General features: G+C 42.9%; 1 protein-coding gene across 2 annotated transcripts in view; it reads left to right on the top strand.

Annotated features, from left to right (window-relative positions):
- The first annotated feature begins 2947 nt into the window (after nt 1-2947).
- rhbdl3 (rhomboid, veinlet-like 3) overlaps nt 2948-11253 on the top strand; it is a 59409-nt gene continuing 51103 nt past the window's right edge. The window contains exons 1-3 of one of the 2 annotated variants that reach the window (XM_080462676.1): nt 2948-3157; nt 3345-3863; nt 4366-4389. In XM_080462676.1, coding sequence (XP_080318802.1) covers nt 3723-3863; nt 4366-4389 — 165 coding nt within the window. In that variant the 5' untranslated portion in view covers nt 2948-3157; nt 3345-3722. The remainder of the gene's footprint in view (nt 3158-3344; nt 3864-4365; nt 4390-11253) is intronic. The other variant, XM_080462677.1, reaches the window with a different exon arrangement.

The following is an 11253-nucleotide window of genomic DNA, read 5'->3' as shown; positions in this document are numbered from 1 at the left end:
ATATATCCTGAGAAAGAGCCGCAGTTCCATCTTTGTGCCAATTGTTGCGTTTCACTGCAGGTGTTTCACTCCAGAGGAGCAAAACAACATGTTTTATTGTTCGTTTGATCCACTGTCTTTTCACATACACCCATCTGCTACAGCCACAAAAGACAACATGACGAGGAACTTCTGTTGTTTTTGCTGGTTTGTTTAGGTAAGCGCTGCGTCTTGACTTGTTTTTCTGTCCCTCAGGAACAAAGCTTGAGGTATTGATCCTCCGTTTCTGTGCTCATTTTCGTTTGTCTCGTACTTTTAACAGAACACTTTGCAGAATGTGTTTTTGAGCAGCACTGTTTAGAAAACCTGCAGAGGGATCCTGCTCACAGTGCTGTATCTGACGACTGGCAAATCATTTTACAGCTGTGCTGATTCCACTATCCCCACTTTTACAATTAAACCTTCGATGTTCTGGTGGAAACGTTAAGGAGTCACATTAATTACAAGTGTTTAATTTATAGCAACTTTATTTCCTTGGACTTCAATCAATTTTGATTTTGTGCGTCAATATGACGACACAACACAATCGACCGTTGCACCAGTGAGTGAAAGGATTCTGTTTGTGTCAATTGCAGAACGTAATACCCAATATTTCTTCCTTGTTTGGCATGTCTTAACTCCTTGTGCATTTAAATCTCAATCTTTGAACTGTTTGAAAATTTTGCATGTTAAGTTATAGATTTTTGATGTGCTAATAAACTTGTCTACCAAGATGAATTACCATTAAAATGTCTGTTTTTTTATAGCTCAAAGTATAAATCCTTCAAATTGCCATTATAGACCCCCCAAAAATAAAGTAACTCATTAAAAATAATAGATTTGAAGTTGAGATTGCATGTGAAAATCAGAATAAATTTTTCATGACAGTTAATAATTAAAAATAGTGACTGCATGCCTCCATGCAACAATTAAGGAAATGTCTGTTTGATTTCTTCATTGAAGAAATGCTTCCTGCAATGTTTTAAACCCTGTTTATTTCCATTTTAAATGGTGCCACATTTGTAAGGAGTATGCATTTGTGGGATGAAGAATGAGAGGAAGTTGTTGAAAGGGTGCAGGGTTTCATCAGTTTGGGGCCGCTGAGGTACATCAGACTGACTTTGAGAGCAGCTGCGAGCAGCTCCAACTGCACTTCTGAAATGCTTCTGGTGGCTGGAGCTCAATCACTTTCTCCCTGTTGACGTGAAGTGATTTTTTCTTCTTCTTAAATAATAGTTTAAGGGCATGTACCTTTTCAATGGCTGGCTTGAATACTGCTACACTCTTTGATTTGACCCCCTGCCGTGAACATTTATGTGTCAGCTTTTCCTAACAATCATGGTAATGAGTGTAAATCCCGACAGCTTGCCTTGAAATGTTTATGTTCTACAAATAGATGTGCAACAAATCAGCCGTTCAGTCCACACAAAGCATCAGTATCAGCACACACAAAGTTAAATATGGGGGTTGCTTCGGTAACTTCATACATTTCTTCACGCTTGCGTTCAGTTCACAGATGACCCCGAGGTAATACTGGATCTTTATGTGTTGGTTTGCTGACTGCCAACCACTCACACAGTTTGACTTCCAAGTTTAGTCTCACACTCCGGTGCAGAAGTTGTGAAAAGACCTCCAGAGTTAAATGCATTAACTGGACACACTGTTTCCATGGTCACGTCATAGCTCGAGGAGTTGTCTTGCAGTGATCAACCTACACACTGCAGACTATATCGCCATCACATAGTTTCTCTTCCCATGGCTTTCAACCAACTATTAGGCTTGTTTGATGTCTCCTCGGGTAATTGGTATGTGTCTGCCTGAACTGGGACTCCACCAGAGGGGTGATTGTGGCAGCAGACCTACAGGGGACAGTTTATATCACCCAAAATAACCCAGGAATTTACACCCTCTACCACTCCCTCCTGCCTTTAAAGGTGCAGTTCGTCAGATTTCAGGCACTTCTGTGTCTCTGGGTGGCGGTGATGAGTTGCTCTAACGCCCCATTTGCCTTTGGTCAAATTCTCACCGTTTCTTTAGGTTGCTTTAAAGTAATAGCGAGTCATTCAGCCATTGTTATGTTTATTGTTCCCAAGATTGATGCTGCTTCCGAGCTCCCTCTGGGGGTTCGATCAGTAGATATTACTGCAGCAGACAGATGTTTAAAAGATGTCAAGATGGCTGTTTTTTTATTAATATTTCGAAAATGTTTAACGTATTGAACTAAAAAAAACTCACCATATCTTTAATACATCTGAATGGCTTGTGAAAGCTTATCCATCCATCCATCCATCCATGTTTGCTACGGGTTTCTCCAGCTCAGTGTCTATCTGATCATCGTGAGGGCAACAAAAAGGTCATCGTCACTCTCAGGGGGCCACATTGTGGCTGAGCACTTCTACCACAAGTATCTGTTGAATTTTTCTAAGGCTATGTTGAGATTAAAAAATAAATAGATAAACTAAGTTACGTATCATATTGAATGAATACCATACACTATTACTGCAGAATGAGAAAGATGTTAACATGGTGACAAGGTGACTTCCATTTTCACTATTTTGATGATTATCTTAAGCTCATGAAATAATACATATATCTTTAAAATACACTTCTGAAGAGGGTGTGCATGCTTGTGTTAGATAATAACCATAAAATCAGACTATAGCCCAATTGATAACCAAAATTGTCCACACAGAAACACTTTTGGTGCGAAAAGCAGGTTTAAATATGAGGATATTAATCAAAGTCTGATATATTCGTGTCATATCAGCATCAATCACACGTCTACCTGTGACCGCGGCGCATGAAGACAACTGGAGTTCCTCGAAAACCCTGAACGGCAATAGTTTGTTGATCCCTCCTCACCGCTGGCCAAATATCTCCCTCCCTCTCTCCTCTCTCCTCTCTCCGCCCCCACTCTCTCTCTCCCTCTCTCCCTCTCCGTCTGTGCCAGAGAGGACGTATGCAGATGGAGTAGAGTCGTGGCGTCTCCTGGAGCTGAACCAACCCTCGGAGGCGGAGGCGGTCGGTGTGATTCCCCCCCCCCCCTCTTTCCTGCCCTGCCGGCGCGCGGCGGAGGAACCAGACGGCTGGCCCTGACTCCGCGCTCCGGGCTGTCGATCCACACAGAACTGCGTGCCAGGTATCATGACGCACCACAAATTAAAAGAAAAAACTGGCACATGCTTGAACTTCCCTCTCTTCCTCTCGGTGCGCCATGTGCATACGCTGCTTTAAGTCGAGTTATTCACGCAAAAAAAAGCTATGCGAGACTTTGTGCGTCATCTTGATGTTGTTGTCACCACTGATGATGTAACTATTTCTTTCAGATGGATGTGCGCTCGGCTGATGCTGCGTCGCGTCTCTCAAAGTGAAAAGACTCAAACGTGCGTCTCTAGCCTAAAAAAAGACAACTTGGACCTCAGCCTTTTTTTTCCGAGCCAAACAAAACTCTCGTTTATCCCCAGCCCTGCGAAAAGCTGTCACCCACCGACTGGAGATGTGACAACACGTTGGAGACTTTACTAGAACTACACATCAACACATGAGGATAAAAGCTCGGCTCGCCCGGAGTCTGTGGCCGCGCGCTGGACGTCACCGGAGGACGCGCATCTTTTCATTTAGACTATCTGGAGCGGGATGGGGTTGTAAACTACAGCATGTGGAGTGACTCTTAAAGCACCCAGCTGCAGACGCCCCGGGGGTGTATGGAGAAGAGCAGCCCGAGGATGACGGGCGGAACCCGGGAAGCTCCGGTGAACATCTCCCCGGCGGTGGCGGCCAACGCGGAGGGTGAGGAGATCGAGGTTTTGGAAAGCACTGACGTCCTGCCCGTCCCTCCAGAGGATGTAAGTCCAAACACAGTGACCTGAAGTAATCACACCACCATCCCTGAAACCTCTCACAGTTTCTGCACCAGGACACTGAGTATTGTCTTTCACTGGAGCAACAGCATTCATTATTATTAATTTTTTTCTGAAGGAGAAGGAGTGTAGAATTAATTTCAGAGGATCATTTGTCTAAATGTCATGGCATAACTCATAAGAGGAGTTGCACAGAAACACCACTTTGGACTTTTCTACTTGTTTCAATGCTGCTTTCTCACTCTTCTTATGAACCACACTGGAGGTGCCCTGTTATCTTTTGCTGAAGCACGTTGACTACAATGATCTGGTCATAATACTGTGCAATAAAGAGACTCCAATTAAGGGAAATGCACACAGAGAGGGAAGTCTGTTGAGATTTATTGTCAATCAGGTGCTCCTCACTTCTCAGGCACCTGTTTCTGTGTTTCCCCACACCTTCTTTTCTTCACACCACTCTTTTTCTTCTCTTCCCTTCTTTCCTCAGCAGTGGAAGTCTCTTTTTGACAAGGTATGTATTCAAAGCTACTGTGGCTTGAAAACCCCTCTAATGTGCATGTCTCACTCATTGCCTCGCCCAGTTGTCTTCAGAGGTGTCTGTCTGTGTGAACTGTGAATGACCTCAACCTAAATGTTTGCAGATTGAAGCAGTGTCTATATCTGCACTGTCTGAAACGATGCAGGTTTTGCTTTAAGGTCATGAAACATAAAAGGTTTTGGAAGAGCTGAGTGGGAATGTTGCAAAGTTAGAAAAGCGAGAATGGTTTAAAGTTACGTGTAATGAAAAAATACAAACAGCACATAGATCATGACCTATGGTATTGTCATTCTGCTCTCCGAGTGGCTTTAATAAAAGTGACTTAAAACTGCACTGGAACGTCTCGCAAAGTTGCAACAAGAGATATGGGAAGAAAATGTCAGTTTCTTCAAATGATGTACGATAATGCTCACTGACTTAATGCTTTTGCTCTTGCTTGCCAACCTAAGCTGCTTCGAGCGTCTTAAAGATCTTGTGCTGGTGATTGCAGACACTTTTCATCTATTCGCTCATTGCTGTCTGTACTTTCCATATCGCTGCTACATTTTAATTAGTTTCTAGATGTGGATAAACAAATGTAGCAGTAAAACCTCACTGGGCTAAATGAGGTGAAATGATTCACTCTCAGCTGAAGGTGTGAAGATGGCAGGTTTTCTCTCTTTCAGCCCCAGTTTGTGATTTAGGCTGTTTAGACACGTGTATTTTTAGCTCAAAATCTTCCCTAGTGCAGCTTTATATCCTTTGCCTGCTGGGTAACAATCATGGCATCACATGTAACCATGTCGGCTCTGGCCAAGTGTCAGTTGAAGTCAGGTTGGGGCATCAGAGGCGTGTGGGAGGGAGCCTGCAGGCTTCAAGTGTGTTGCTGCACTGACAATTACTCAAATCATGTTTTTAGGATAATACATAATCCTGTATGTATTGATCTGTGTGCCAATTGCTTTTCTGAGTGCACACACACACACACACACACACACACACACACACACACACACACACACACACACACACACACACACACACTCATAGAGAGAAACCACAGGAGAATACAAATGGACCGGCTGAACATACAAGCAGCAGTTCAGGCTGACAGACGGCAAGCGTGCCTCCTAACACACACACACACACACACACACACACACACACACACACACACACACACACACACACACACACACACACACACACACACACACACACACACACACTGTGCACAATTACTACAACCGTATGTGAGTGCTGCAGCACCTGCCTGGCCGGCATGGGCCCCCTACTTTCTCTTGTGGTGTGTGTGTGTGTGTGTGTGTGTGTGTGTGTGTGTGTGTGTGTGTGTGTGTGTGTGTGTGTGTGTGTGTGTGTGTACAGGGGTCAGCTGGTATTTTCGAGGTTGAGTCTGAGGCTCGTGTCAGGCTCACTCTTTCGGGGTGGGGGTGATGGAGGTCCCTTGGGATTATGATGTGTGTTTGGGTGTGTTTGAGTCCCTCTGTTAGTAGAAGTATATTCTATAGGCAAGCATGAAAAGGGCCTCTCAGGCGGCTGTCTTTATGCGTGCTGCACAGCTTTGAATTTCCTCAAGTGGGCGTTGGTCCCAAAAAAAAAAGAGAAGAAGAAAAAAGGCAGTGCCACTGCTCCATTTGTCAAGGGTCTGACCTTGGAGACCCACGGCTTCTGTGAAGCAACAAGAGAAATGATGGGCCACTGACGACCAGGAAAAGCAGGGTTTTATTCCACCCTGACAACCTGTGTTACTGCATGCCGGACAAAAGATAAATGCTGCTGAAAGACAAAGAGCAAGGTCCAGGCCAGGCTTCTATTTGTCTCCTGCAAAGACACACATCCCAGTCTGTCTGTTCAGTTTGTAGCTTAGTTCAAATTGAAATTGAGAACTTTAAATAACCACATGAGTTTGCATGTTCTTGCTCTGGTGGTGGAGCTTTTCTCTAGATTTGCTCATTTCTATCAATATAAAGATCAGCATCTTAGTAAGTGACTCTGAAAACTGCTCATATAAAATAAATCTGTCTTCTCTGCAGTGATGGACAAGGGTTTACTCTGTATGCACTCCCTGGAAATTAAAGGCAGGCAAGCTTTATGTGAAGTTTATGGATCAGTGTTATTGCTAAAATGTGCAAAATATGTGTGTAGAGAGATTTCCGTAGCTCTCAGGGCAATAAAATCTGCTTTTATTCAGCAAAAGATTAGTTTGGACAGCATCGCCTGGAGGTGGGATGTCTACCGGCAAACTTACAAGAGAGCACAAGCACGGTCATAAAAGTCAGTCACAATTATATTGTTAGATACACTTTACATACTTTTCAGTACTAATGGACCTTCCCTATTGGTAGATAGTTGATACCTGTCAGTATCTGGGTCTATATACCTCGATGGATCTTTTCAATTCGACAAAACGAAGAGTGCAACAAACCGAACCGCCACATGGCTGTTGGTGACGTGTGCTGAGAAGAGAAAGTCAATCACTGCTGACACTTAAATGATCTGAACAGCTGAGGGCTGTATGGTATTCACTCCTCTCCCTCACAGGCGTCTGCTCTTTAGTTTGTTGGTTTGTAACTAACATAAACTTTTTTTTTACCATTATATACGTTTTGCGAACGGCTTCCCAAAAGTCCTTTCTTATCGCATATTTAGTTTTTTCTAAATGTCACATGAGCTACTCTCCCACTGGCTTTCAGAAGGGATTGACTAATTTGAATGAAATGTCTGACTATTTTATGTTAATCATTTTTTGTGTCTCTGGCTGGACAAATGCAGAACAGACGCTGCTGTGTCCACCACATCAATGTTTATACAGAAGATCGAAGACGGGATCGTCTTCTGTCACTCATCTTTTTCTGTGGGTGGAGTGATGTATCGCTGTCCTCCAGCTTCTTTAAATCATCTCTTTACAAAACCCGTGCCATCATATCAGCTTTCTCCCGACACCAAGATATCATTCCTGGCTTTTAGACCATCGGCGGTGAAAATCAAACTGCTGCATCGCTCCATTCGCTTTCCTCTTCACTCAACTCTCCGTCCCCAGGAGAGGATTTTGTTGCTGTATAAGTGCTGTCCTCCAGTGTGCGCAGGAAGTAAGAGAGCAGAGCTCACAAAGCTTTGAGCCGTGTTCCCCATTGCGTGAAACAAACACGAGGGCCGAGGAGACGTCTAATGAAGCAGAGACGGTGCCGTTAACAGGACAGCAGCTGCACTGCCTTCTCTCTCATAATCAAAGTGCCCCAGCCATTATTTGTTCTCCACACACACACACACACACACACACACACACACACACACACACACACACACACACACACACACACACACACACACACACACACACACACACACATTGCTTAGAACAAACAAACATGTGGATCATTGAAGACAAGAAATTGGTTCGTTCTTGGATTCTCCACTCGGCGTTGAATAATTTGTACGCTCAAAAATGTGCCTTCATGTTTTTTTTGATGGAGGATTTGTGATTTCTGCGGATTTGAGCATGCACTGGAGTTCATGAGCAGGATTGATCAGATAAACCGTATTAAGCATGTTTACGTCGCACCCTAAAACGAAACAAATAAATCTGTTTTGTACTCCAGCAGAAGGAACATGAGATCATTTTTTTTTTAGTCTGAATCCAATTGAGAGAGACAAATTTAAAGTGTTTGTTAGTTACAACGTATTTTTGCAATAATCATAGGTCGGGATGCATAAACTGTTTTTTTAATACTGATCCCACTAAATGATATAAACACAGTACACACCGGAGAGTAAGAAAGATAACAGTGAAGGATGATTATAGATTTGCCATCAATGTTAATAATACAAAATGCAATCTAGTGTTTGGGACACAGATGTTCTTGATGAGGACTTACTAGGTTAGTGTTGTTAAAAGTGGATTTTATTTTACCTCTTCTAAGAACTCCAGCTGAGCATCACACACTCCAATCATGTTACCCTTTTTGGGTTTTAAGCAGGAGGTGTCAGAAAAGTTACCACGGGGATAACTGGCTTGTGGCGACCAAGCCGTCATAGCGACGTCGCTTTTTGATCCTCCTATGTCTGCGCTTCTTATCATTGTGAAGCAGGATTCACCAAGCGTTGGATTGTTCACCCACTAATAGGGGAACGTGAGCCGGGCTTAGACCGCCGTGAGACAAGTTACTTTTACTCTACTGATGATGTGTTGTTGCAATAGTAATCCTACAACACAGACACAAAGTCTTTATTTGAGGGGACTGGGGAATGTCCCAGTGTGTGCTCAGCCTCAGACTGGAAGTCCCCAGGTGTACAAATTGGAAACTTTTCTCATCTCAAAGCGTATGAAGCAGTTGTAGAGAGAATATATTTTCTTCTGGCCCACATATGTTCTTATTTTATGTTCTTCTTCTTATATTTATTTGGTAAGTCAGCTTTTCATAGCAGCCTTGCAGCAGAGTTTTTTTGGTCACTTTTTGGGATCTGTGTGCGTGTGCGTGTGTGTATGTGTGTGTCCCTACAGCTGCCTTTGTGTTCACAGCCCCCTCCCCAACACCACGTTGAAATCCCCCAGGCACGCGCCCACAGGAGCTTAGTGATTAAACAGTTTCACATGGCTGCATATTTTCCATGGAAGTGTTTCCTTTTTAATTTCTTGGTGGCATATAAAAAGCCTCTAATGGGTGTGTAATCTCAAAAACAACTCCCCTGAAACCACACAAATAAATCTTTTATAGGTCTTTTGGGAATGTTGTTTCACCGCAGACACTTGAGGAAGTGTGTAGTATTGTGAGCGAGAGGCCGTATTTTGATACAGTGATACATGATTCATGATCTATACTCATGAGCTCGCCTCTCAGAAAGAAAGTAGTTATTCAAAGTTGCTGTCTTTGGCCGGATGCCTTCATGTGTCTTCCCAGTGTCACCTCATATTTTTTGAAGTGCACCTGATGTGAATGGTCTACCAGCCGGTAACCGGTACTTGATGCACACGCCAACAGGGAGGCCTCAGATGTGTTTAGTAGTGCATGCAGGGATGGGATGTCTTTCCACGCCCTGTCAGTTTTATCCACATTAAAAACAGATGGAGGGTTAGATAATGAGACCGTGAACAGCAGTCACAGCACATGATGGTTGTGATTGACTGATGTCGGTAGATGCTTTTCCTACAGTCCAGACAGAGAGTTTGGAGTTCGGTTAAAAGACGTAAACCTGCCCGCTTAGAAGCAGAGGACTTCAAGAAAAAAAAAAAGACAGAGACAATACAAATTTATATTATAACTTTTAAATGATGATCTCTAATCAATATATTGTTCTTGTAATGTTCTTCTTGAAGTTGTTAAGGACATTCTCAGTTGTTAACAGTCTGAACACTTTCCAAACTTTAGGCGTCTCACAGCTGTTTCATAACACATCACAGCTTTAATGCCTACCGAGGGGTCGCAATTCACCAGAACGTCTCAGCCTCTCATCAAAACCTGCATTATCTGTATGAATCCTGCTTTGTCATCCATCAAGGTATATAAAACACTCTTTCAATTTAGTTCTCAAACTTTTTGTTGAGTCTGACTCGTCACTGTACTCAAAAACAAGGACAGTTTGTTCAAGTTGAATGCATTTCCCCCCTGAGAGTGACAGTTCAGGTTCATATGTTCACAAAATGGAAACTTTTACTGTAAAGATCTGTATGGCGGTAAGCGCTGTAAATGCCACGTTAGTAAAGGAGGTAAACTTACAGCTAGATTATTGATTTTTTTTATTTTTTATTCTCCAGTTATACTTTTGTTTCATACTGGTATAAGATGAAACTAATGAGTGAATCAATCAACAGACTACCACACAGTGCTCACAGCTTCACAACAAAGTTTACTAGTCACTTGCAGTAACTTGTAAAAAAATTCAGTCGACTGTGTGACTGTTCCACTCAGAATTACCTCAAGAGTTTTGCATTAACTATGAGAGAAAAAAATATTTATTAAAAAGTAGGAACGATTCTATTTTCCAGTGCTGCTCACTTAAATCAATCAGAAATTACAATTCAGTGTGAAAAAAAAAATACAACTCACCCAAAGTGAATGTCGTTAAAAAGGGGAAATGAAGAAAAAAAGATTAGACAAATTAAAGGGTCACTTAAACTAGGCAACGCGTTGCATCAGTACTGCTCTTGTTGCACTGGTTTCTTTCCTGCATCAAGTCTTTTCCCCTTCGCTTTACATGTTGTATACTGATGTGCTCGTCAGCCTAATTGCCTCTGACACATACACAGATGGCGGGGTCACAGTTTGCTGGCCTGCACATCGAACCCTACACCAGTGATTGACACCAGCTGAGCCTTGGAGATAACTCAGCAGCAAACGGAGTCTGTGGTTGATATTGAACTGTGTTGTCTCGATTTGAGATCATAAAAGTAGTCTCAGGCAAGAAAAATTGCTCTCCACCCCACTCTGCTGAAAAGCGCGGGGCAGTGTTGAGATAACATAACAGGCAGAACCGCAAACATTTTCATTGAAAGATTTAATCTGAGCTCATCTTTCCCCGCTGCTCTGTCTCTCTGCTCAACTCCAAATAGATTTCCTTAATGAAAGGCACGGTTCCAGTTGGCGGAGTGTGAAAGCAGCCTCCGCTTTATGCAGAGGTAAAAATAGCTGCCATGCTTGTCGATCTGTAAAGGAGAGAAAGAAGATGTGCCAGTTTACCCATAATTGGCTCCAGTGTGCAAAACTCATAGTCGCAGTGGCATGAAATCGAAAGTGTCTATCTTGATAGTTGAATAGCTCAGTAATGTGGCACCCTCTGTACTCTTTGTGAGAGTGTGCGTGCTAATAGTATGTTTCTGCACGCTGACTCTGGAAATGTAAA

Source organism: Lipophrys pholis, assembly GCF_963383615.2.
Source record: "Lipophrys pholis genome assembly, chromosome: 5".
NCBI lineage: Eukaryota > Metazoa > Chordata > Actinopteri > Blenniiformes > Blenniidae > Lipophrys > Lipophrys pholis.
This window is presented reverse-complemented; position numbering and strand designations above follow the sequence as displayed.